The 27,766-nt window shown below is 41.0% G+C and overlaps 1 protein-coding gene across 3 annotated transcripts; it reads right to left on the bottom strand.

The window, feature by feature from the left end:
* Positions 1 to 563: 563 nt before the first annotated feature.
* On the bottom strand, positions 564 to 24,413 carry SMC2 (structural maintenance of chromosomes 2). Of its 3 annotated transcripts, none has more exons than XM_083592907.1 (25): positions 24,269 to 24,413; positions 22,234 to 22,446; positions 21,177 to 21,326; positions 20,886 to 21,008; positions 20,204 to 20,242; positions 19,995 to 20,105; positions 19,679 to 19,723; positions 17,965 to 18,198; positions 16,148 to 16,297; positions 15,344 to 15,577; positions 13,744 to 13,903; positions 13,092 to 13,209; positions 11,841 to 11,979; positions 11,301 to 11,420; positions 10,097 to 10,301; positions 9,445 to 9,580; positions 8,435 to 8,559; positions 7,578 to 7,771; positions 7,069 to 7,212; positions 6,483 to 6,677; positions 5,810 to 6,010; positions 4,781 to 4,897; positions 4,350 to 4,510; positions 2,000 to 2,147; positions 564 to 1,442 (listed from the first exon to the last, which is right to left on the bottom strand). In XM_083592907.1, the coding sequence occupies exons 2-25, from the start codon at positions 22,399 to 22,401 to the stop codon at positions 1,248 to 1,250; spliced, it is 3,612 nt and encodes a 1,203-aa protein (XP_083449033.1). In that variant the 5' UTR covers positions 22,402 to 22,446; positions 24,269 to 24,413; the 3' UTR covers positions 564 to 1,247. The 3 variants fall into 3 exon arrangements, with proteins under 3 accessions (XP_083449033.1, XP_083449034.1, XP_083449035.1); XM_083592908.1 differs by having other exon boundaries at positions 24,031 to 24,315; XM_083592909.1 differs by lacking the exons at positions 20,886 to 21,008; positions 21,177 to 21,326 and having other exon boundaries at positions 22,400 to 22,446; positions 24,269 to 24,371.
* Between the last annotated feature and the right edge of the window lie 3,353 nt (positions 24,414 to 27,766).

Raw genomic sequence — 27,766 nt, forward strand, 5'->3', positions numbered from 1 at the left:
GTGAAGGACTATGACCTGTGCAAGGAACACCTTCCTCGGAGGCAGACAATGATTCAAATGAAAGACTGTTAGGATTTGCACACATTACCCAACACTGAGCACCTCATTTTCTGGATGGATCATTTTATCAACTGCCTTCAGTTATATGCTAGCGAAATGCCCGTTTTGGTGCCAGGTCAGTGTGCTGTGGGAGAGCATGTTTCTACAGGGATCCCTGTGGGTGCAGTGCACCTCTGAGTGCCTGGTACACAGAGACGCATAATGCACGTTTGCAAAAAACATTAGTAAGGCCAGGCCAGAGAGAATAGAAAGGCAGTTCATCCTCCCTGTACAACTAGGATTAGAGAAGGAATCAGTTTTAAATGGATCTAACACCAGAATTTGGCAGCTCCAGCCCAACTGAACTTTACTGTCTTCCGATTGCCTGCTTATGTCTAAGACACCTGCCCATTATGGTAAATTTTTATTTAAAACAACCTTGTTAATCATATGCAAAATAATATGCTAAGTCTGTTTTACCAATTTCTGTGGTAAACTCAGAAGCAATGAGCAGAAAGAGACCATTGTGTTCCAAATGGTTTATTAAATCAAAGACGAACATTTCATTAACTATACAAAAAGAAAGTGGGATAGCAAGAGTTAAGCATTGTTTGACAGTAAGTGTTACAGACGATCTTTTATGTCATTCTTACCCTCCCTCTTTCCCACTCTTGGTCAAAGTTAAGCTCTGTTGTAGGGGTAGTCAACCTGGTGCCCTCCAGAGCTTATCGGACTCCCATCAGTTCCCAGTCTGCATGACTAATGGTCAGGAATTACAGGAGTCCTTTAACCTCTGAAGTGACCCATGTTGGCTCCCCCTGCTCTGTTGAATAATTTGATCATCAAACAGAGACAGGTAAGTTCAGTTTCAATGCACAGAGTTTACTGTATTGGAAATGCAAACAAATTACTTACTCAGTGCTTAAAAGGTATATATACTAGCCCTCAACAGGAGAATAGAAGTAATAAATATTTACAAATTTTTGAATTTAAATGAAAAATAATGATGCACCACTAGATTTTACTACCATTTAAAGCTGCCTCAAATTGATGAACTGCCATGATAGGAGTTCAGAAATATAAACATAAAACCGAGCCAAAGCCAGCAGTTTAGCAGCTGAAAAAAGTAGCTTGAATTCCAACAAAAAAATATGAAATATCATCACTACTAGGCACAAGACAGGTTTGTATAATATAATCATATAGTTTCAAACGGGAATAGATGTTGTCAGACAGCTGCCTCTGCTCTTTGACGCTTCGTTTTTGTCTTTTCCCCTCTTGGCTGTGCCGCTATTTGGAGCCTGAGTATACCGTGCCACAGTGGAAATGCCGTCCACAAACTTCGTCTTGTAGAGCACATTTGCATTGTTGAACATACCATCCTTCAGCGATACCACAATGAACTAGGAACCGAAAAAGCATATTGTTAAGCATACGTTTGAAACAGTTAACTTCCTTTTGTAATATGAAATGAAGTTATCGGTGGAATGCAACAGTGTCTAACTGCAGTCCTCTCATTAACAACAGCTAAAATCTGCCCAAGCGCTATTGTTCAGCCTGGACACTGAAGCCAAGCTCCGAGGACCTCCTGGCAGTTCCCTCACTGCGAGAAGTGAAGCTACAGGGAACCAGGCAGAGGGCCTTCTCGGTGGTGGCACCTGCCCTGTGGAACACCCCAGATTTCAAGGAGATAAATAACTATACAACTTTTAGAAGACATCTGAAGGCAGCCCTGTTTAGGGAAGTTTTTAAAGTTTGATGATTTATAGTGCTTTTCATATTCTGTGAGAATCTCCATTTATTCCTCTTACTTTTATAGAAAGAACGAGCAACTGGGACAGAGATGAACAAATGTACAGTACACCTGATAAGAGAGAGAACTGGAACCCTTCCAAGACCCAGAAGCATTTGTTCAGAAGATACTCTGTGAAAATTACACTCATTGTTACTAGCTTCTTACTTGGGAATGCCTGAAGTGGGTTCGAAGCATCTGTCCAATATTCTGGGTGTGTGACAGATCAAGGGCTGCATCTACCTCATCCAAGATGTAAATTGGAGCTGGCTTGAAGAGAAGCATGGCTAATATCAAAGATAAAGCCACAAGAGACCTGAAACGCAAAACAAAAATAGAGAACCAGACACACCCAGGTTTTATATGTGAATACCTGTATCCCTATTTTCAATAACGGACACTTTTTTTTAGGTTTCTGGAATAGAAGTACTTAATGAATACTTCACAATACTTCTGTCTTTGAGAGTAATGCAAAGTGACACAGCTAGGTCTTGAAAATTTTGAGTTAAACAACAACATTATGTAAACCTCAAGTGCATAAACAGTTTAGACGCACCAAAGATTTCAGTTTAAATCTTGCTACATTTGTTTGTCACTGTACTAAAAGAATCTCAAAACAACTTAGCAAGATAAAATACAAATGAATAACATCAAAAAGATTCAAAACCTTTTATGATACGTAATATCTAAAATACTCATTCAATAACACAATAAAGTCTTACCATCAGCCACAAAAAGGGTATACCTGACCGAGTGAAAATGACTTAGGTTGCTGTCAAAAAACTGAAATTGACAATACCTGGTATGCTTCATTAAGGAAAGCATTTCAGAGAAGGGGCCAAAACTGAAAGGGTCTGTTCCACGTGCCCATCCTGTGTACCTCCCTCAGGTGAAGCACACGGAGAAAGGGCCTCTGATGAAGACTGCAGGATTCGGGCAAGTTCATACGAGGAGAGGAAGCCCTTGAGGTGTTGGGGTTCTGAGCTACATAATGCTTTACTGGACAAAATCATTGCTTTGAATTGAACTCAGAAATTAATCGGTAGCCAGAGCAGTTGGACCAATTTTAATGAGTGCAGGTTATGCACTTACTGGTAAACAGCAAGTAAGCACTAGTATGCATCCCATCTTCCCCGTCTCTCCAAATTAGGGAAGGAGAGTCAGCAGCCCTTGGACCACCTCGCCACACCCACAAGGATTCCAAAGTGGACTTATTCCCAAGAAAGTGAATATTCCCAAGGAACCTAATAATCAGGTGAGCTCATTTTGGGCTAGTCAAATTTGTCAGTTTGCTCCCTCCTCTGGCCAGTATTTTTCTCCAAAACCAAGTTCACGCACCACTCTGCATTCCCCATACTGTAGACACCAGAATAAAGAGCCTCGGAAATTGCAGACCACAGTATAGCTGAGGCCTGTACTTTCCCCACTGTTATACCTCTATAGACATTTCCACACATATAAAACTATTTATTAGCTTAATGGAGGCCGAGCCCACAGTTGCGTTTTTAAACCTTCTGACAGATTTCTCAGCAGCTATTTTAGTTTAGCTACCCAACTCCTATTGTTCTTTTATTATTTCCTATTGTTATGTGCTGATGTGGTTGCTCGAGAGCAAACAGGCAAGACTCCAACCTGTCTTTTCCAGGCTTTATTATCTGTACAAAACTATTTACAATGCAGAGCGTTGCAAGTCCATGTCTGCTCAGTTGCTAGCAGAATCTGGGAGTGGGCGGTCCTTTTACCTTCCCCAGCATAAGTCGTGTGACCCCCACCCTTCTCTTCCCCTCTCTGCGCGCAAACCTACTTCACAGAGTGGGCGTTGGCAAAGGGGGACTTGCCTCCCCTCCGCTTTGCTCAGGCTCGGTGTTGAGGCTCTCCCTACATCTTCTGATCTCTGCGTCCCTTCCCCACTGGAGGCGGGGCTTCCCTCCTCGCCAGAGGAAGAACTGCTTTGCAAGATCTTCAGAGGCTCCCTGTAACACAACTGCCCTTCCACCTCTTGCCCCTGAGCTGATGGCAGTTCCCTGACACCTATTACAGTCATACCTCAGGTTACAGATGCTTCAGGTTGCACGTTTTCGGGTTACGGACGCGCCGAAACCTGGAAGTACCAGAACGGGTTACTTCCGGGTTTTGGCGCTTGCGCATGCACAAGAACACTAAATCGCGCTTCGCATATGTGCAGAAGCACCGAATCGCAACCTGCGCATGCACAGACGTGGTGCTGCGGGCTGCAGAAGCTGTGGGTTGCGACCGTGCCTCCCACACGGATCATGTTCGCAACCTGAGCATCCACTGCATTAAGAACATCTCACCATTTTTTCACTGAACTCATGAAACTTAACAAGGTCAGTATCCAGACTATTACATAGAACAATGTATCATAAAAAAACAATGGATATCCCTGCGGTATAGGACAAGGATGGGAAAGGGACAGAAGGCAATTTAATGGTTGTCTTTGATTTTGTGCTACATTTGCGTTTATAAATATATATAAATATATATATATCACACTAACCTTTGGCCCCCACTTAATTCAGTTAAATTTTCCTTCCAGGTGTTCCCCAAAGCAACTTTGAACTCGAGACCATCTAGAACAGTTTGACCTTCAGGAGGAGACAGCATAGCATTGGACCCAGGCAGAAGCATTGAGAAAATTGAGCCAAAGTCTTTGTTTACCTGGGAAATTGAATGCAACCACCATATTTTTAGAAGTTCTTTTGAGTTAAGACGAGACCTGAATCATGACTACCATTTCTAGCACACAGCAATTCCATAGACAACAAAGGTCTTTTTTTGCCACTCATTTTGCTTGATGGGACTTTTGTGCATCTCAAGTAATAGTTAAATGGACAATGGATTTTGGTTAATCCATTAAAAAAAGACCCATGAAATTAAGTTTATTCTTGAGCCCATGTACAGAAGAGTTATCAAACTAAAGAGACCTACCTTCTGCCAGGCAACATTTAAAGCTTCATTTTTCTTTTGGTCAAGCTCCACAATTGTCGCAAGAATTTTGGACTTGTCATTCTCAACAATTCTTTTCTTCTTCATCAAGTCATTGTACTAGAAACAGACAAGATTGAAAATCATGTGACTTGGCATGGGGCAGATTAGGTTATAGAATTTCCAGTTTTCTTTGATTTTTAGTGTGTGTTTGAACAATTTCACAAAAGCAAGGTAAAGAAGGTGCTTGTAGGGTCGGGGACTTTAGTGCTTTGTGGATTTGTCAGTATTTATTTGGTGGTGTGGAAGTATGAACCAATGCTGCAGAAGCTTGATACTACACTGATAGTTTGGAACAAAAAGCAGAATCCTTCTAATATATACCAGTTACAGCCTCTTTTGCCTTTTTTGCTGCCATTGGCTGTCTGCTCTGATGTCACAGAAGATCTCTCTTTGCAGCAGTGTCACAGCCCCTCTTGCCATTGGCTGCATTTTTCCATATCATATGGGCTGGCCATTCTGGCACCAGGCACCTGAATGCTTTAGGCAGCTGGGTAAAAACCTGCTAATAAATTATAGCTCATTAACAGGAAGCCTGAATGACTAAGAATGTTATGGAGGTCTTTTGCTTGAAGTACACAGAAAAACACTGGGCAGTATCCAACGAAAGAATTCCATCAGCACAAGGATTTCTGCTTGCTCAATGGAAAACTCCACTCTCTGCCCTTGACTCTCTCCTCCGCTACATACCCTCTAAATTTACTCTAGGGGCTCTCTCAACTCTCTGGAGCAGATCTGGGGAGAGCGTGAGGCAGGAGCTGGACAAATGAAAATCATCATGCTGACAGGACATGTTAAGTTAGATATTGCCCGCTTTCTGCATAGTCAGGCATCTAAAGCCATCCAGTTTGTTGTTCACTATCTAAACACGCTGCTTCCACATTAGGGTAGGGTAATGCAGGATATGGTACGGCTGTGTGCACAGTAACTGGGAGGTGGCAGGGGGAAAGAGTGGAGTGGAAGCGACTTAACTCTTTCTTCTGCCTCTGTAAGCATGTTCATAGCTCTCATGTTGACGTTCCTGCCCAACTTCTCTTTCTTTTCCTGCAATTTCTGAAGTCTCTGGCCAGCTTCTTTTGGATTGTTAGTTTTGAAATCGTAAGCTGTGTTTGGTTGGCCAAAAAGGTTTTTCTCTGAAGCTATCCATTCATAGTCTTTCAGCATTTTGGCAACCTGTAAAAAACAAAAAAACAGTTTAGAACTTTTACAGAGTAATATTCATCTACCCCCCCCCCAAAAAAAGGTTTCTATAACTCTTAGCAAAGCAATTCCAAACTGTGTGATGTGGGAAGCCTCAAAAACTTCAAGTAGAAAACTTATTGGGTTCAGCGTTGATATTGTGTTTCATCTTTCGTACGAAAGTTTATCTTGCAATGAGAGGAGGAAATCTGTTAGGGAAGCTTCTGTTTGGGATATTAATCTTGCATTTGCTAGTAGGATCACAATGTCACAAATAAATAAAGGAAGCCAAACAATGGTAATGGGAGATGAACAAGCAATGCACTCCTTTGGCTTACTCAGCAGTTATTACATCCCTTAGAATTAATCTCTGCCCACAATATGCATATTTTAAATTCAAACACAGTTAAAAGTATCAGAAGTAGGGATCTTACTCACTGGTGAGGAAGTAGATATGTTAACATACCTTTGCAGAAGCATCAGAAGCCTCCTCCTTGTGTTTGCTGACATTGTGTTCCAGCTCCTTGATCTTAAGCTGCGCCTTGTTATTTTGTTCTTTATATTTCACAACCTCTGTAGATTTGGCTTTGATTTCTTTATCCTGGGCCATCACCACTGCTTTCTGCTTAGCCAGTTCTTCTTGAGCGTTCTTTACGGATTCCTGAACAGCAAAGGAGACAATTATCTCCCCACACTGATTACAATTAAATGTGGACTGGAAATATTTAAAGTAGTAAGTTTTAACGTATTAAAACTCAAAACAAAAAAGCATTCAAGATTTAAAGGATCTTGAATGTGGATCATCAACTGGCACCTTACAGGCAAAGCTAGTCTCCCTTGCTGGGCAAGTCCCCCACCCTCAAGATGTGATTCAAGAGACAAAACGGAATGCCAACAGAGGGACTTGGCAAGCACAAAAATGGGACTTGCCAGCATAGTATTTTAGGATACTCTGGAGTATTGACTCATCAGCCCCTCTTTTCTTAAAGCTTGAGAGTTCAAGAAGACATGTCAGGTTGCCTCTTTCATTAAATCAGAATGACAAGACTTACCTTGTTTTTTGCTACCTCGGCTGAAATGACCTCAATCTGCTCTTGGAACAATTTTATAGCTTCATTCACCGCCTCAATCTGTTGCGTATAAGAGTTTTGTTCCCGTTTTAGCTCTTCAAGTTCCAATGCTAGAGCTTCAGCTTCCTGAACAAAGCAAGCAAACAAAACAACAACACCCATTATGGCTGCAGTTCTTTGGGAGCAAGCCCCACTGAACGTAGTGGGGTTTGCTCCTGCCAAAGCATTCATATTATCTGTGCTACACGGATAGAACTTGCTTGGTATTAAACTAATGAAATTATGCACACTAGACTCTCAAGGTGGGTTGGGCAAATGTTTTCCAAGGTTCTCTTGACGGTAGAAAGCTTTCCCACATCCAACTGTCTTCTAAGGACCACCTAAGTGCCTCCCCCACAATGTTATTTAGTTTGGGAACAATCACAAGTTTCAGTTAATTTCAAGACTATTTAAATGTTTGGGCACCATTACACTGTTGTTAAAAGTTTTACCTGCTCCTTTTCTTTCATCTTTTTGCTGGAAGCATCAGCTTTTTTTTTGGCTCCATCAAGCTTCTGCTGGGCATTTTTCAACTCTTTCTCCCTTTCTGCTTCAGCATTTTTCATTTTGTTCTCCAGCACTTTGAGCTTTTCCTCTGCTTTTTTCTGAACCTCTTTTGTTTTCTTTAAAGTCTCCTCACTTTCCTCTGAAAAGGAAGAGGCTGCTGATCACAAACTTCTGGGCAGAAAGATTCTACAGTAATTCTGCTCGAAGCAAAAAATCCCCCCTCCCCCAAGGAAACTTCGAGAGAAAATGAAATGTTCCTTTTGTAAAAGCATGACGTATTTTCAAAGTTAAAAATGCTGTCATCTTTAAAGTAATATGACAGCCTTGTAATGCCTACTGATAAAGACAAAGGCTCAGCCAGTGGTGTAGTATGGTTTTCTGGTGCCCGGGGCAGGTATGTGCACACACCATGGGGGGGGGCATGGAGGGTGAACGGAGCCCATCACGCCAGCCAAGCTCTCGCCGAAGCAATACCAGTCCTGTGCCACCTTGTGAGGCTGGGATCTGATCTGAATGATTTGCCTGGCTACCACAGATGTCAAGCACCAGTGACTCAATGTAGAATGCACTTTGCAGAAAGCTACTGGAGATTAAAGAGGCTAATTCTCCTTTGGAGAAAGATAAACATTAACCACTGGCAAGAAATACAAAAAGTTACCAAATTACCACATTGACTTAATTTACCTTTTAAAACGATTATTATTTTTAAAAAGTCATTTCCCTTGCTAAGCAACCGGCTTGCAGACTCTAACCCAAAGTACATACAGCCAGTTAAAATACACTATCACTGTTTTCTTCTCACCAATTGTATTTTTCAATGTATTCAATTCTTCCTGCTGTTTGTAATAGGAACTTTGCTGCAACTTGGTTTGCAATAGTTCTGCTTCTTCAGATTTGATCTCCCATTGCTGCTTCAGCTGACGATACCTTAAAAAAATTAAACATTTTACAAACAACAACCAGTGCTTCACCCAAGTATTTTATATTTATATAAAACCTTTATATAAAAGGTAAAGGTACCCCTGACCGTTAGGTCCAGTCGCGGACGACTCTGGGGTTGCGCGCTCATCTCACTCTATAGGCCAAGGGAGCCAGCGTTTGCCCGCAGACAGCTTCTGGGTCATGTGGCCAGCATGACTACGCCACTTCTGGCGAACCAGAGCATTGCACGGAAACGCCGTTTACCTCCTTGCAATACCTATTTATCTACTTGCACTTTAACGTGCTTTTGAACTGCTAGGCTGGCAGGAGCAGGGACCGAGCAATGGGAGCTCACCCTGTTGCGGGGATTCGAACCGCCAACCTTCTGATCAGCAAGCCCTAGGCTCTGTGGTTTAGACCACAGAGCCACCTGCGTCCCCAAGTATTTTATATACAAGTATCTTTAAAAGCAATTGAACTGGATAGTATCAATACTTTCTAATGGTTTTTTATTTAACTGCATTTGCATCTTGTCTTTTCCTCCAAGGAACTCAAGGTAGTGTACACATTCCTGTCCCTCTCATTTTATCATATAACAAGCATAACAATTTTTTTGTGATAATTGTAATATTTCTGTAGTACAGATGTCACACAAAATTAGTCAACTGTGCTCTTGAATTGATACGGAAGTAGCATTACTACAAGCCAGCTTGTACCAACTATCTGTAGAAGTTTAAGCTTCTATACATCGTTTTTTATTCACAGATTTTTATCTAGGGAAAAAGACCCAATTCTTCCCGTGAAATACAGCATTATAAAACATTCATACTGCTTTAAGTGAGGCAAACTTCTTCAGGTTTCTATACAAAAGTAAGTACTGACAATACATACTTTTCAGCAGTCCCTTGCAGACTTTCTAATTCCTTTCCTATTGACTGCAATTCAGCCTCCTTTGCTTTCAATTCCTGTTGCACATCTTTTACTTCTTGAAGCTTGGACAAAACCGAAGCAGATTGTGGTCGTGCGCCTGGTTCATGAAAGAAGAAAGACGTAAACAGCTGCTTGAATGAAGACCAATGAATACATAAGCTACACAAGCACAATCCAGTCGCTCCACCGCTGTCTATGATGAATTCAATTGGATGAAAAGGGTTGCCTTTGGAATAATGTCAGGTGACACAAATGCTCTGTCTGCAGGGTGAAATTTGTGATGCTGCATCAAGTGATCCACATGTATTGTTAAAAATATTATTTATTACCTGCTCTTCACGCTCAAGTCCCAGGGCAGGTTACAACGATTAAAGCACAATATTAAAAACCATTTAAAACAATTTACAGTCACAGAAAATATACACCTCAAGTTTCAAAAGCCAGGGTAAACAGTGTGTACAACAAACACATCTGTCCATTATAACAGAGGGATAAAACTAGAAATGCAGTCTTTAGCAAGCAAATAAATGAATCCAAATTCAGTATAGCCAAACAAAAAGAAAACAAAAAATCAGTTATAGCTGTGTAATATGAAATAAAAGGCAGCAATTACCTCCACTCAGAGTGCCTTGAGGATCAAAGGTATCTCCATCAAGGGTGACCGTTTTTGTCATTATCCTTTTGTCAAAGGTAACTCTCTTGGCATTGTCCATGTTATCGCAAACCAGCGTGCCTCCAAAAACGTATTCCATTGCCTTTTGAATTTCAGATTCATATCCCACCAGACTAAGGGCCAGATGGACACTGTCTTCACCAACCTAACGTCCAAAAGAAAAAAGAATTAACACGGCAGAGAAAAAGAGAACAAATAGCACTAGAAACAGTGAGACTCAACGACTTGCTCTCCCCTATTCATTCAATCCAGAAGTGGGTCACCGGGGGGAAGAATCATTTTGCTAGCTTCCTGGGTAGGTCATTGATGCTTATGAGGAGGGAGGGAAACAAGGCAGCAGGGAGATTGGTGCCATGGAGAAGCAGCAGCAGAAGCAGCCTGAACTCTTACTGATGCATTTACACTGTGCAGAGCTGCCCACCCCCTCACCTCTCCTGGGAAGCCAGTCTAGAAGCTCACGCCCCCCAGCTGTTTCTGTCTGAATGACTGTATAACAGATATATTGGTTGAATTGTGACGGTTGCCCCATGATTTCTCACCAACCCACTGCTCAGAGACCACCTACGACAGGGGTGTCCAAACCTTTTTCAAAGAGGGCCAGATTGATGAAGTGAACATTTTTTTTTTTTTAAGGATTTTACCCCAAGAAATAAACTGCCACAGGGGCCAGATTAAACCAGCCAGCAGGCCGGATTAGGCTCCCAAATCCCAAAACAGATTTCGGACGTGCCTGACCTAAGAAGTCCAGAAGTCCGCAAAATCATCTATCCCAAATTCACAGCCTATAAAAGAAGCATTTGGTATAAACAGTGGTACCTCGGTTTTCAAATGTAATCTGTTCCAGAAAACTGTTCTGAGTTCCAAAACATTAGAAAACCGAAAACTCAATACGGAAGTCGCGTGGCATGTTCAACTTCCGAGGCGTGTTCAAAATCCGAAGCATTTACTTCTGGGTTTATGGCATTCAGAAACCAAAATGTTCATTAATGGAGATGTACAAAAACTGAGGTACCATTGTATACAGAACATAGAAGTGTAAATCATATCATAAGAAAACTAATGAGCATGTAGTGTGTGTTCTGAAGTGAAATAATTCACCAGTAGCATACTGGAAAAAAGTCTGTAAAATTATTTAAGAACATACCAAGGTTTTAGCCGCTCTGATAGCTTCTTTCTCAACAAACCTCGCTGAAATTTTGTTGAGTGGAATAATGGTATAGCGACGCTTCAGTTCGCCCTTTTCTAGCAATTTTTTCCCAGTAAGCTAACAGAAGAAAACAAAAACAAAAAAATCACACTTACATACTAACCCATTTAACTCATAGCTGGTGCTGAGTTAATAACAGATTGCAGCAGTAATAAATTACAACTTCTGAAAGGTAGAAAAGCTTTATAGGTTTAATTTCTAACTCACACCTAGCTTATGTTTCAAACTGTATGAAGCTCACGTTAGACAAGCTTTAGTTGTGATTCTGAGTCTTAAGATATGAATAAGGCCATAAAATTTGTGAATGAGACAGACCCAATTTCAAACAGGTGCCTCATGCACCTGTTGAGTGCTAGTACTGGCAGCACTTTGCCGTCTAGTGTATACCTGCTGCCACATCTAGGGTCTTTTGTGTAGAAAACCCCTTTCAAAAGCCTGGATATTTTCTTTTAATTTATCCTACTGAGAAAAACATACCTCGGTGTCCACCACAACGTTGTAGAGTCGACCCCCAGCAACTACTTCTAGTGCTGTTGCTGTAGAGATATCTTTCACCGTAATCAGAGATGCAACAAGGCCTTTCACTTGATCTCGGTTCCAGTTCTTTTCTGGATCTCTTAAAATGAACAACAACCATCAGTCGTAATTTGGCGGCTGCTAATCAGTCAATTCAAATGTATTGCTTGAGAACAACATAAAGCTGGGGGGGGGGGGGAATGGATGACTAGCTATCGATGCTCTGACAACAGAGATAATTATGCAATGATTTACGATAGACAGGATGAATCCTGGCATCACACTCTGCCTTTGAAGATAGGGAGATTAATTGGCATGAACCTCACTTTCCTCTGAAAGCAGTTGTTCGTCACATGGAGACAAAGAATTCTTATTGGATGTGGAGGAACATCTCAGAGACTCTGCATAATAGTCCTTAAGACATCAGGTCAGCAAAACCTACCGTCTTTTAATTCTTTTTGAAATTGGAATTCATTACACCCGAGGTGATCTAATTGCCTATTAACAATCAGCCAATTTTAATATTTTGAATAACCCTAATATACATAATGGGCAGATGGAGCATTGGAAGTCCTTTCCACTTCTTTCGTTTATCTCTTTTTTATGATCTTTTAATGATCTTTAGCTTTTGTCTATTTTTGTTTGCTTGAGTTTGTTTAGGTTATATTTTGTTCTTTGATGTCCTCTGTGTTGGGTTGAGGAGGAAGGTGATGAATGACTGATGAAGAACCCTGTGGGAGAGGCAGGGAAGGGAAGAACTCCCAGGGTGGGAGGCTAGAAGAAGAAATGGAAGCTCCCAGGTGAGAGCTGGGAAGATCCACCCCCCTTTTGTGGGTGGTAAGGATTAAGACTGACCACTGATAGAGGGCTCTTTATTTTATTTTTTTCCCCTTTTCCCTCCTACCTTCTCTGCCCCCCCGTCTCTTCTTTTTTGTTTCTTCTCTTCTCTACCTTTATTTAGATTAGTTAATTTTTATTGTATGTTGAAAGCTTTTATTAAAAATTGAGATTAAAAAAAGAACAAAGGGAAAAGGGGGGAAGACATAATGCAACAAATGTACTAGTAAAAGAAGTATATAAATAATGTTTTTGACTAATTAATAGCTTCCAGACTGAAGCACTGCAATTCTATCTAAAATCAGAATATTTTTTCTCAGTTTCTATGTTTGAAAATAGGACATTTTAATGGAAAAGATGAGTCTGTAGTTTTACCTGTACTCAAAGCGTAGGTTGGGGAACTTGCTCATTAACCTTTCATAGGACTCTCTCAAGCGGTTAACCATGCGGGACAACTCCCTTTGTTTTTCCAAGAGGGTTTCTTCTTTTTTCTCTAGAACTATCAAGAAATTAAAAAAAGAAGAACCCAGTTTACATAACTTCAAAATGAAGCTGTTTAGGAGGAAATGCACAGCCCATATCTAACTAAAATAATACAACACCCAAAATGTGCGAAACTGGTAGGAGCATTGATTTAGGTGCCACAAATTACTAGGGGGGATTTTAAACATAGGCACAAGACGTAGGTGGCCCATGCCCCATTTGACTGCATTTTAAACTCATGGCACATGTTAGCATGTGCTAACGCATATGCATGACCATTAGCATGCCTGCACACTTCTATGTCTGGCTCACATCTTGTCCAACTTTGGCTGTTCACCAAAAGTCTGCTGGATAGCAGTTTCTTAAATACACACCTGTGCATTACAAGCAAAAGCCTTGTTGAATTTCACAAGCAATTCTGTGCTACCTCCTTTCTCAGTAGTATCCAGACATTAACTTCTAGATTCACACCTCCATAAATTGTTTCCTCATTCCTTCTACTCCCAACCGTTTTCGCCATTCAATCACCTAGTCCTAAGCTAACCTTCATAGTTGAGTTTCTTCATTTCATTTTCTAGTTTCTCTTTCTGCCTTTTGACAGCTTCAAAGGTGTCTTGATCTTTCTTGTAGCCAGCATCCATTTTCTTCACTTCAGCTTGTTTGGTCTTTAGCTCTTGTTGAGCATGTTTCAGCTTCATCTGAGCCTGCAAGGAAAATTCAAAAGTCTAGGAACCTTGCTTATACGGAAGCATTCTCTTGCCTTGCCATGAACATGAAGTTATTAGTCAGGCTTTTTACACTAGAATCACTAAATATAGGCTGCAAACGTACACAAGCTTTATTCAGAAGTGTCAGTGAAGCTTACGGCCAAGACATATGCATGATTGGGCTGGAGTGTTTAGGATTTTGTTGTTGTTACTATTGTATCTTTATTTCATATCTTATGATTTATGTATGCAGAAATTGTTTGATTTGACTGGGTACATATTTTTCAATGTTTTATTTATTTATGACTACTTTTGTTATGCTTGTAATCAAGTGGTTTTTTTTTTTAAATGTTTAGCATGGTTTTAACTTTGGAAAGGCAGCATGCAGATAAAGTGATTGATTATAATCTGTTTAAAAAAGGAGTTGTTCCATTACATTGCTTTAACAAAAAATGTGATGGCAGGCCCAGAGTGAAGAATAGGGATGAGACAATATATTTTGCCTGATAAGGAGACTTTCTCCATAGTAGGATATGAAATATTTGTAACATTTAACATCACTATCATATAACAGCATATGCAGAAGTTTGATAATCATTTCTGCCCCCTATGTTCACACGCTTCTACTTCTTTTCAGGAGCTGTTTAGTTTGCACTGTTTTCCAAAAGGGAGAAAGGTATTTTCATCTCTCTCAATTTTGTTAAGTTTTCAACATATCATACAATCTATCTATCTATTTAGGCCTCTGTCACCATTTTATTTTATCCTAGCTCTTACCTAGGAGAACATCACCCTTTCTTAGCCTCCCACCCTGTCTCTTAAATAGGCCCCTTTATCTTCTGTCCATCACCTTCCAATACACATCCTCATTTATCCCTAATATAAATCTTCCAATATTTAACCATACATATGAGTAATATTGATAAACAGCTATCAAGAATTGAAAAATGTTAAAAGGCAGTAAGATAAAAGAAAAAGACGTACTTTTGCTTCTCTATCTGCTATACATCTATATCTACTCAAATTATTTAGCATCTGCACTCCAGAATAGTATTTTCCAAAATGAGTTGGATTAGAAAAGTGCTCGAAGTAGGAATTGGCTTTTAAGAAAAAGTCACCTCTGTCACTAGCAGAGGTGAATGCAGGATGCTTGTTTATTGTTGCTTTTGCCTTCATAGGAAGTCACTGCCCTCCTAAGTTGCAATCCTACAGACGTTCATAACACAATATATTTGTCATTTTAAAGGCTAAGGCAGGTTTCCTCAATCTTGGCCCTCCAGATGTTTGGAGACTACAATTCCCATCATCCCTGACCACTGGTCCTGCTAGCCAGGGATCATGGGAGTTGTAGGCCAAAAACATCTGGAGGGCTGAGGTTGAGGAAGCCTGGGCTAAGGATTCCCACCCTCTCCAAAAGATGCAAAGAAAGATTCTTACTCGTTTTGCTTCTGTTTCTGCTTTACTCATATCATTTTTGCAAGCCATTATCTGTCCAGCAAAAGTAGCATCTTCCCCATCTTCATTGCTGGACAGACCAGCAGATACAGCATTGAAGTGCTGCTGTGCTGCAGTCAAAGCCTCCATCTCTTTATTATTTGCCTCCTGTAGAGCACTCAGTGCATCCGTAATCTTATTTACCTCTTTTTCCTTCGAGACTAAAGCTTTAGAGTCCTACAAGAAAATGTAAAATTGTATAAAAATTGTAAGCACACAGAAGCCCACAAAAATTAGATGCAATTGACCAGAAAAGTTCCATCAAACTTTTTTTTTTAAAGGCACTTACCCTACCAAATCTACATCAGTCACATTTAATTTTACATGGCCTGGATCCAACTGCACAATTCATCCACAAATTTTGGTAGGGAACCAAGCCAGAATTTGTGATTGACAAGACCCTGACCCCCATCTTCAAAGTACCCGCGCATAAGTCCTACTGGTTTCAATGGGGCATTGTAATTGTTCACAGGGCAACAGCCTTTTAAGGAAACAAATACAACTGAACATGTGCAGGATTGCACTGTTCGATTCCCAACCTAGTGCCCTGCCTCTGTGGGACACAATACCTGCAATCATGAAGCAGTCCCAGCTCCCTTTTGTTACCTTTACAAATGTCAAGGTATATTTCTCTGACACAAGTACTTGTAGAAGTACATAATGCATATTACCAAAATGTACGAGAGTAAACATTAAGGGGAAAGAGAAGACAAGAGTGTATAATTTAACAAAGTGTTCTTTGCTTACCTCTTCCATGCATTTAACCAGCCCTTTACGCTTTTCTTCTTCACTTTGCAAGTTTTGCTTTTTGATGTCAAGCGTGCTTTGCACTTTAGTATCTGTTCTCTGAACTTCTGCAAGAGCTTCTTCTAGTGAATGGAGAACACCACTAAATTCCTGCAAATATTTTAAAGTATCAATTCGTTAACTTACGTGTTTTGTGTATTTGCAAGTGTGCTGAGAAGAGGCAAAACGGTTCTTTGTTAAGGATCTCTGAAGCAAATGCAGACCACCAGTGGAGAAAGGCTGAATTTTATGAAGCAAAGTGGCTTCACACGCACACAAGGGTACAGAATCCCTCCAACGATTAAACAATTCCTCCTTTGCACAATAGACAAGCCTTAACATAGAATAATAACCAAACAACCAATAACGCCTTGCTTTTTACCAGGCAAAATACCAGATGACAGAATCCCCACTTCCTGCTATAGGGAGCCCCAGCGGTAGTAGAGTAGGTAAATAAATATGGGGAAAGCAAAATGTCACTTAGAGAAGGATCTGAACTATTTTCCTTGAAGCTTGAATTTGTTTTATTCTGAATTGTTTTACTTGATGTTTTAATGTGTTGTAAACCGCTTTGAAAATTTTTTCTTTAAACTATGTGGTATAAAAATGAAATGAAAAGAAGAAGAAGAAGAAGAAAAGAGGTTACCTAGACATTCCCCTGTGGTATAAGGTACCATTTGGTGATTAGCTTATATATCTGAGTTTCTAACACTGGATCTCGGTCCAGACAGTGATACAGGACCTGCAACAGTGTAGGTCTGCTTCAAAGCTCCCCTTCCTTGCTCAAGCTCTATGGTTTTTTCTGCTCCATGCAGGAGACACTTAATGACTCAGCTACCTGTACCTGACATGATTATAGTACTACCTTCACCTGGGAATCCCATGATCCAGGCCAGCAATCAACCCACAGCTGGGCCATCTCCAAGAATAGGAGTGTTTCTGCAAGCACTTAAGTCAGCATTAAATGAAGGGTTAATTGCACAAGGCCACCTACACCTCCTCTCCTTGATTACAATTCTTCCACATTTCCACTGCAATCTCTTTTTAGAAAGTTCATCTGGTATGGATAGTAGATATACTGTCAGAAAGTAGAAAGGAATGGGAAAGTAATAGGCTGTGTTTGGGGGTAATCAGCAACTTTTATTCTCAGAGGGCCATTAAATTCCCACCCCCATAAGAGATGCATTTTTAAAAAATGTATTATTTGATACTAACAGCTTTGCTTGGTGAATATCTCTGTACCAACTGTGCTACAAACAAGTGCATACTTTGCTGTATACAAATGGTTCCATTTATAGCCAAACAGTGTTCACAGCATCATGCTTTAGGACAGGATTCGCTGAAGAAATTGTCAGCTTCAACTTCCAAAATTATGTTCTATGTCTCCTGTAAGCACCAAGACTATAAAAAGGTTTCTTATCTTGATACCCTCTTGCCTCAAATTCAACCATCCAATTTCTTTAATCCCCTCTTGCCTCAAATTCAACCATCCAATTTCTTTAACCCCAGTTATCTAAGATACCTTCAGTGGAAAGGCCATCAGGGAACTCATACCAAAAACTCTACTTCTGATGTACAACATCTGAGTTATTCAGTTAACCAAATAGTGCATGTTTCTTATCAAGTGTTACGCCTTTAAATGTAATTTCCAAGTGATATGGAAATGGTCAATATAATGTACTTCACATGTTGGAATTCTCTGTTTAATCCAGACACAAAAAACTTTTTAAAAATGTGCTTAATACAAGAAATAACGGCAGCAGTTTAATTGGTCTTACTTTATCCCTTTTCTTTTCCATTTCGGCTATTTCTGCGCCAAGTTCCTTCACTTTCTTCTCATTCTCAACCATCTCTTCCTGGACTTTTACAATGTTCCCTTCCATTTCCTTTAGCACATCACCAGCACGTGCCTTGGTTTCTTCAGCCAACACAAACTGATATGCAACGTACAGATGACTCAGGTGTTCAATCTCTCTCATGACCTTTTGGTATTCCAAGTAGGAGGATCGTTCCTGGAAAGGACAAGCAGAAATATAACCTATAACCAGAAATAATAGCTATGATAGCTATAGCTGTGCCATATTAAGATCAAACCTGTGACCTTGGCGTTATCAACACCATGCTTTAACCAACTGAACTACATTACAGTGTGGGCACCAAACATAATCTGAAGTCATCTGTGTATTTTCACATAGCTATAGACCTCAAGAGGAGACCTGCCTCCATTGAGTTTAAAACCTTGCATGTTCAGGTGAACACCTTAACACATCTGTAGTGAAAGTCTCATGCAAATTAACTAGTCAGTCTTCTCAGCAGGTTAATACAGCATAACTTCACATCAAGCTTTGAATGAAAAAAAGAAGCTTCAAGCTGCAATCCTAAATACAGCTAAGAGAAAGCCTCAGTGGGATTTACTTAGAATCATAGAATCATAGAGTTGGAAGAGACCACAAGGGCCATCGAGTCCAACCCCCTGCCAAGCAGGAAACACCATCAGAGCACTCCTGACATATGGTTGTCAAGCCTCTGCTTAAAGACCTCCAAAGATGGAGACTCCACCACACTCCTTGGCAGCAAATTCCACTGTCGAACAGCTCTTACTGTCAGGAAGTTCTTCCTAATGTTTAGGTGGAATCTTCTTTCTTGTAGTTTGGATCCATTGCTCCGTGTCCGCTTCTCTGGAGCAGCAGAAAACAACCTTTCTCCCTCCTCTATGTGACATCCTTTTATATATTTGAACATGGCTATCATATCACCCCTTAACCTCTTCTTCTCCAGGCTAAACATGCCCAGCTCCCTTAGCCGTTCCTCATAAGGCATCGTTTCCAGGCCTTTGACCATTTTGGTTGCCCTCCTCTGGACACGTTCCAGTTTATCAGTGTCCTTCTTGAACTGTGGTGCCCAGAACTGGACACAGTACTCCAGGTGAGGTCTGACCTGAGCAGAATACAGTGGCACTATTACTTCCCTTGATCTAGATGCTATACTCCTATTGATGCAGCCCAGAATTGCATTGGCTTTTTTAGCTGCCGCGTCACACTGTTGGCTCATGTCAAGTTTGTGGTCAAGACTAAGGACGTGGGTGGCGCTGTGGTGTAAACCACTGAGCCTCTGGGCTTGCCAATCGGAAGGTTGGCGGTTCGAATCCCCGCGACAGGGTGAGCTCCTGTTGTTTGGTCTCAGCTCCTGCCAACCTAGCAGTTCGAAAGCGTGTCAAACTGCAAGTAAATAAATAGGTACCGTTCCGGCGGGAAGGTAAACAGCATTTCTGTGCACTGCTCTGGTTTTGCCAGAAGTGGCTTAGTAATGCTGGCCACATGACCCAGAAAAACTGTCTGTGTACGAACTCCAGCTCCCTCAATCAGTAAAGGGAGATGAGCGCCGCAACCCCAGAGTCGTTCGTGACTGGACTTAACTGTCAGGGGTCCTTTACCTCTAAACATGCCTTGGTTTGCAATGTAAAACACTTTTTTCATTTTAAACGGGAAATACCTCTTTCAGTTTCTGCAAGGTGGGTGTGATTTCTTCCTCCAAAATCTGTGAACAAAGTACAGAATGAAAAATTTTGAATTTTCCAAATGCTCCCACCATACTTTCAGTGGATGGGGCATCTGCAATGGACTTTGAAAAATTAAATTAAAAAGAGTAAATAAAACCAAATTGGTCATTAAGGAAAGAGACAGACAGGACCAGAGTCAAAGCTCATTTCATTCCTCTTAATCTACGCCTTGAGGAACTTTAGCAGCCATCCATATCTGAAAAGCAAACTTCCCAAAATAAATAAAAATCTATTATAAAAATCTAGTACCGTGCAAATTTCTTTAAGTTTTGCCTCTTTTTTCTCAATGGTTTTCTGGGCAGCTATTTTCTTGCATTCATACATCCTAGTGCCAGCTGCTTCTTCAATCATAGCCAAAATCTAGAACAAAAAACTGTTATTGCAATCTCAGGCTAAATAAAGAATCAATTCCAAAATGAATGAAGGAAACACTAATGAAAAAGCTCCAGCATTCTTACCTCTGGAGGCTTCATATTCAGAACTTTGGTAATCCGTCCCTAATACAGAATGAAAATCAATCAGTAACATCTCATGTAATTTTAAGATATCATTTTTATTACTTATTAGCATCAAGATACATAGCAGACTTTTAATGTTTGTGTCAAAGAGCCACTGACCTAAAAATAGCAAACACTGGGCAGATTTCAGGGAAGTGGAGGTGGAATGCATGAAGTTACAGGCAAGAATAGTATTCTGAACCAAGCAGGGTCATCATCAGTCCTTACAAGAATTAAGAACTGGAAAGATTGAGAGTCCCTGGCAGAGGACATATCAATTCATTAACTGGTTGATTCCATAACTATTTTGCATTATTTTAGTTCTACCTTTAATGTATCAGCTGTTTTTTGTGCTAACTGGGGCCTTTACTGTTTCTATTGTATATTGCCTTGAGACAACTGTGTAAAAGGTGATTAATCACAATAATAATAATAATAATAATAAAACATGCAGCCCAGAGAGGACTTCCTCAGAATCTGCAAGATCCCATTCCATTTTTTTAAAACAGCTGGAGATCTGCTGGATCCTAATCATGCTCATCCCAACAGATCTAGCTTTAGGACTGCACCCTAGTTGCTGCCTGCTAAAAAAACCAACACAATAAGAAGAAAAGTGATTATATTTATGACAATATATGCTTACCTGCATAATAAGAAAGTGAGGATTATTGACATTCAGTCCAACAGAGCAGAAGAGATCTTGTACTCGAGCATTACTTGCATTCACACCATTGATTAGATATTTATTTCTGCCTCCAATCACCACCTTGAGAAGAAACAAGGGTTCATTATGTACCAAAGCATAATTTTCCTTCTAGTCTGATGTTACAGTATTCAAGCATCTAGACAGCTTGGCATGTGCAGCTACATATGCCAAAAACAAATAAACAAAGGAATTCAGAATATACCTTTACAGAGCCTAACCATTGCTCACCTGCCTTGTTACTGTAATCTCATCATGAATCTCAAACCCGAATGGACTCTGCTTCTTGTCAAAATTATCAAAAGTGATTGATACTGTAGCCTTGGTAATCCCAGCTTGGCCATTTTTGTAAACCAGATCTTGCAAGTTAGAAGCTCGCACCTGAAAAACATTAAAAGGGCAATAATTTTCAATTGATAACAAGAGTGCATGCTTAGGCTATAGGGTTGTGTCTAAAACACTTAGTTGGAAGTTAACTGTTTTGGCCATCATTCACAATGTTTATACAAGATTGAGGAGAGAAACACACTTTTTTTTTAAAAAAAGCAATCTTATGATGAAATTTGTGGGAAGTTTTATATATAGCTCAAAAAAAGTCTATAAAATGGTTTAGCATTGCATGTTGGGTAATTCCAATGAGTATTTGTCCTAACTCCCACAGTGAATTGGAATACAAAAAATTTCATGTGACTGGAAATTATGTCTATTGGTGCTGTAGTTTTACCGAATCCAGCCAACATTTGTAGTTTTAAGTGAGTGATCCACAAACAACCCGAACTGCCACAAATGCAAATTAGAACTGAGTTTTAGGTTCTATCTCAAACAGTTCATAGGCAAACATACAGGACAAGTTTCAGTAAGTGCTGCTGCCATAATGGACTTATACCCCAGCTAGTCATAATTATAATCAGTACAAAATTCTGTGTTTAGTTATACATGGAGTAAAGACAGGTTAAGGACCAAATACCCTGCCTGTTTTCGTTTTCCTTCAGATTGCACTGTCAGTGGGCAGGGTTGTAGTTTAGTGACAGAGCATCTACTTTGCATGTAGAAGGTCCAAGAGATGAATCCCCAGAGTGGGCTGGAAGAGATTCTCTGCCTGAAATTCTGCACTCAGTGTATGCAGTCATCACCATTCCACCACAGTAAAATAGGCAATTATTTGTTTAGTTTTCCTCTAATCAGAAGAATGTGTAATATTCTAGCATTTGTTACAAACACTTTAAGCTCACCAAAGAACAAGGAATGGAAATATTGATGCCAGTAGATGTCTAAGGCATATACTCACCTGTGATAGATTGGTAATGCCCAATAAGAAACAGATGGAGTCCAGGATGTTTGATTTGCCACTTCCATTTAAGCCAGTAATAGCATTGAACAATGGGTCAAAGTCATTCACTTCTGTCCGTTGAGCGTAAGACTTAAACCCCTCGAGCACAATTGATTTTATGTACATCTTGATTGCTCTCCCTGGAGATTCCAAGCAAACCTACCGTTTAACCTGTGAAAGAAAGCATTTGATTCATAATTGTATTTTGAGTCATAATTCTGTGAATTACAAACATGCATATTTCATGGATCCTACCCAGATAGTTAGAAATCTGAAGTAACAATGAATTCTAATCGGCTTTAGTATTTTAACTTTCTGTATATTTCCAATTTTTCCTTAATTTATTGTTTTTACCTTTTTTTAAACCACTTGAAGGTTTTTCACAATCAAGCAGTGTATAATTTTTATGAAATAAATAAACTAAGAATCTATTGGGCACAACATAGCAAGTGACAAGCATGAGATGGCAAGCACTGCAATCACACTGGGACTTAATTTTACAGTAATGTTGCACAGGAGAAATCAACACACACTGCAACTACGGTAATTTGAGATTTATGCAGCAAGGTCAGTTTCCCTGCCTTTCAAAAAGCATTTTTACGTTGCTATGTACTAGAGAGCGGGGTAGGGACATCCTCAGAGGATGCTCATCATCCAATAGGTTTCTTTGCAGCTGAGCCACCTCAGGGATTATTGTTTTGCTGTTTTGATTTACTTATTTTTATCCTGTATTTTATTCTGTGAACTGCCCTGAGATCTTATGAAGGGTGGTATATAAATCTAATAAATACGACAATAACATTTAATGAAGCTGTCACCTGTGCAGAGGCTGCACCGCAGGTTCCAAGTCAGACCGAAGCTGGTTTGAGGTGAAATGCCTCAAACAGCTGCCTATCACAGGAAACTGTGGGCCTATGGATCGTTGCCATGTGTACTCAAGCCCCAAGTGCCGCAATTCAAGAGAAATTATTTTTCTGCACCGAGGTGTCGCAGATCTGCTGGTGCTTTGCCGCATTTCATGGGTGTTTGGGTTCTCAGGCAGACGTTCTCATCCCATAGAATCAGAGAGTTGGAAGGCACCCCGATGATCATCTAGTCAAACCCCCTCCAGTGCAGGAATATGCAGCTGTCCCATCCAAGGACGGAACCTGCAACCTTGGTGTTGTCAGAGCAATGCTCCAACCGAGCTACCCACCAACGGAGCGATGCTACACGCTCTTTCTCTATATGCTTAGGATTGCAGCTTCAATCCAACCCACAGAGGTGGCACTCATAAATGAGAGCCAACCAGCCATGCCACCGTAGCCAGGATTTGGGGGGGGCAGCATGGGCGTAGCCAGGATTTATTATTTGGAAGGACAACATTGATGTAGCCAGAAGTTATTATTGGGGGTGGGGGGCAGCCCTGAGACTTCCAGGTATAGGGTGGTATATAAATCCAATAACAACAAGAATAATGTAGCCAGGAGTTATTATGGGGGGAGGGAGCAGCATGGGCATAGCCAGAATTTATTGGGGGGCAGCATGGATGTAGCCAGGATTTATTTTGGGGGGCAGCATGGGCGTAGCCAGGACTTTTATTGGGTTTGTATTGATTTTGATTGGTTTGGGGGCCCTGCGCTACACCCGTGGTGGGGGAGGGGACACAGAACCGAGTTATCTGGGACAGAATTGGCCAGTTAGTTTTTTATTTGTGTATTAAATTAAAGACAGGGCTGGTCGCAGCAGGACAAATCCCCGCATCCGTTCCCTTACTTGGTTTACCCCGCAACCCTGTCACACGCCGGAGCGCCCTTCACAGACGCGCGTCACGAGGGTCGCCCGACACGGATGTCCCTCCGCAGTTCACACGACACAGGCGCACACGCGCGCGCAAACATGAGGCGGCCGTTTTCAAGTTGCACTTACTATTATTATTATTATTGCACATTCGGCGTGAGGTAATCTCTCTGTATTCCGGCTCCTCGGAAAGCAGAGGAGCCGCGAGTCTTACCTGAGGCGACGGCGGTTTCTTCCTCCCCTCGCTTGAATTTCGGCGCGAGCGCGGGGGTCCTTCCCCCTTCCGCCTCGCGAGACGTTCTTAGACAAAGCTGTCCAACTCGATGCCTGCTTTGTTTTGGTTTGTTTTTCCCCACCCCGGGAGACAGCGGCGCAGGCGCTGTGAGCACAGCCCCACCCTCGCCGCTCGTGATTGGATGGAGGCGCCCGGGCGTTGGATATAAAAAGGCGCGGAAGCCCCGCCGACGCTCATTTCTTGCTGCGGGGAGAAAGGGTGGAGGTTGGGTGCTGGTGGTGTTTGAATAGCTTCTGCTAGGAAACCAGAGCTGTAGGGTCTGGTTCTAGATTATAATGCTTTAGCAAATTAAATAAGGAGGGTCATCTAGTCCTTGCATTGCAGGAATATTCAGCTGCCCCATATGGGGATTATTGAACCTGCGACCGTGGGGATATCAGCGCTATACTCTCCGGTTCTGAGCTAATGCAGGGATTTTTTTCTCCCTTTATTCTTGCTTGATCAACTTGTTTCAGCAAGGAGTAAACTAGAGGCTTGCTGGGTTGTTGTTGTTTTTTTTTGCAGGCTCTCTATAAGTAGTTGCTCCTGCCTCTCCAGTATTGAGTTTTTTCCTCCCCCTTCTGCACTTGCTGTTCTGAATTTTTAAAGAAATACTTAATGAGGGAATAGGGGACTGGAACTTGGGAGTCATTGCTTCAATACCTTAAAAATACTTCATCTGGAGAAGGAAGGGCGGGGTCGGGTTGTGGTGGCGTTTGAAGATCTTCAGCTTCTGAAGTGAAAATAAGAGCTTCATGGTCTTGGGATGTTACATAAAATTAAAAGTACAGCAATAACCATATAGGAATGCAGGGTTTCCCCCCACCCTTTCCTATTCCGTTTGAAGCCAAGCCAAATCAGATTAGTTTTCAGCAAGGAGAGTAAAAGAGAGGTTTGCTTTTTTTTTTTTGGCAGACTCTGGAAAGTGTAGGAGCTTCTACCTCCAGTATTCAGGTTTCCCCCCTATTTTTCTGCGCTGACAATCCTGAAGGAGACGTATGTTTTAAGAAATATGTAATGAGAATAGGGAAATATAACTTGGGAGTTGTTGGTTTGATACCTTAAAAACTGTCTTGGGAATTAAAGCAACTGTTTTTTTTTCTATCTTTTCAACATTTGTTCTATTCACTACTCAAGATTGTGTTTGTTTTTTAAACAAACTGCAGATAACAATAGCAGCTTGTTTTCTGTGGGACCCCCTTCTGAAGCAACATCAGTTTTACCACCAGGAGTAGGATGATAGGTTTTCTGAAATTATATAGCTACTAGAGAACTAAAACTGGCTTGATGTGAATTGCATGCCTTGGGCCTAAAACCTATAAAATCAAAGGTATATAGCTGTAAAGGAAAAATGAGTGGGAGGGAGAAGGATAAAAGCAAGTTCTGGTCTGGTGCCAGTTGCTGGTTTCAGCTGTATGGGAAAACCTGCAGGAAAAGTTGGGAAGGTATATAACAATCTATATAGCTGGTTGGGACATGCTTTAAGTAACCCATGAATACCCCATGCAAGAATTGGGTAGCTTTAGCTGTAGGGAACTTAATTCTTTGCAGCAAAGCAGCCTTGAAGCCTTAAAAAGACCTAGCTGAAAAGCGAAAAAAAGATTGGAAGGGGCGGGGGTGAGCTTTTCAAATTGTAGTTTAATGTTGGCTGTTGTGTGGTCATGCAGCTGCAGGAAATAATGCAACCTTAACAGCCTTGTAAATAGATGAAAATACCTTTTTCTAAGAGGCAAGAGGGCTCCAGTCAAACATTCTAGGCCAGATTATACACAAAGTTAAAAAGCAGGATAATACTACTTAGCGCATTCATGGCTTTTTGTGCTTGGTAGTGAAAAGCTGCTGTAAACCTGATCTAGCTCCCTCCCTTTTGAATCCCACCCAACTTTTTGTTAGCTGGGGATGAAAGCAGTCAGAACAGAAAAGACAAAACTCAACAAACTTAAGTTGAAATATTTCTGGCTACAGTTAAGTATTTCTTTAATCTTAGCCCTTAGAAGCATGCTTATATCCAAGCCAATGCAGCTTTTAAACCAGAATCTGAAGCAGCTTCACCAAGGTTTTGAAGTACTCCGGTTTTGTTTTGTGGTGAGGGGGGACCAGCCTCCCAAAAGTAGAGATTGACAATAATACATTAAAACTCTTTACTGTACTGAAAAAAAAAATTACTTTCTCTTACCACCATCTTAAGTTGGAAGCTACAAGACTGGGGAGAAAGTAATGTTTTGTTATTTTTAAAAAACATGAATTGTTACAACTATCCTGGGAAAATTCAATATACTTGTTACCTAGCTGTTGGGACAAACAAGCTGATTGCATGGGTGGGGTCTGTGATGCAATTTATCACAACCCCACCTGCATTTTGGTTCCACCAGCAAATGAAAAAGGATGAAGGTTTTTCCTAGCTTCGAAGAAAACTTTAAAGCAGTTCTTTTTTACAGAGATGCTACATAAAGCACCTGTGCTAAAAATTTAAAATGCCATGTCGGGTACCCTTGTTCAGATCTTACGACTTGTAGCTTCTCGTGTCAGTTTTATGTTCCTATACATAAAGTGCCATGCACACTGATGATGCTCTACAGTTTTAAATCTCTGGCATCAAATTGCATGCTGCAGTATTTACTGTTAACCCTTGCAAGGAAGCTTAATGACCTCGCTTGTATATATATTTTAAAAGGTTTGTTCGTCTCCAAAGTGTAACCCACCCACACTTGAGTGTTCTTAAGGTCAGTAGCAATGGGAGACTGAAATGAAGTGTTAGGAGCAAATTAGATGAGCTAATAGTCAGCTGGAATGGAAGCTTCAGGTAACATAGTTACTGTTGCTCAGGTGAGCAGGTGGAATAGCTGTTCCCATTTTTCTCGGTTGCAGCCTAGTTGCAAAGCCTGTTGATGGGGCAGCTGTGTAGCATCACTTGCCGGTGGCCTGAGGCAGACCAAAGTTGAGCTTTTTTGAAAATAAAGTGTTTGGGGAGTTGCCCATGGCCCCATCTGCCCATTCCCTCTCCCTTCCCTGCTTAGCTACACTTCTGTGATTGGGTGACCGGGGAAGGTTGCCTTGTGAGCGTTCACCTTGCGATAAGTGTGGCAATATACCGAAGTTACTGCTCTAGAACAAGTGTAGGTATGGCTTGTCCCCTGTATGGCATGTCTCATGTTGGAGAAAGACAAAACTCTGGATGATGCCAATCACCAAAGACTTCTGAAGCTCCCTTTGTGGGTGGATAGCAATGTTTTTAGGCTTAAGCTCAGGAGTTTCTAGCACTGGTATCGTTTGTCTCCTGTATGGCATGTCAAATGTTGGAAGAAATTGCATTCTTCTCCAATAGCTGGCCTTTATAGCAGGGTTGCAAACTACTTTTTGTAACACTTCTACACTTGAGGAACAAAGGACATGCTTGAGCATTATTTTACAGTACAACAAAGACACAGAACTTTACTT

This window comes from Podarcis filfolensis (assembly GCF_964270895.1).
Source record: "Podarcis filfolensis genome assembly, chromosome: 17".
Classification (NCBI taxonomy): Eukaryota; Metazoa; Chordata; class Lepidosauria; order Squamata; family Lacertidae; genus Podarcis; species Podarcis filfolensis.

Excerpts from the sequence above, each read along its gene's own strand:
- SMC2 (XM_083592907.1), bottom strand. The coding sequence starts at position 22,401 with ATGTACATAAAATCAATTGTGCTCGAGGGGTTTAAGTCTTACGCTCAA. Across the intron at positions 10,302-11,300 it reads TCAGAGCGGCTAAAACCTTG|GTTGGTGAAGACAGTGTCCA; the intron begins GTATGTTCTTAA and ends TTTGGACGTTAG. Across the intron at positions 7,772-8,434 it reads TACATTGAAAAATACAATTG|AGGAAAGTGAGGAGACTTTA; the intron begins GTGAGAAGAAAA and ends CTTCCTTTTCAG.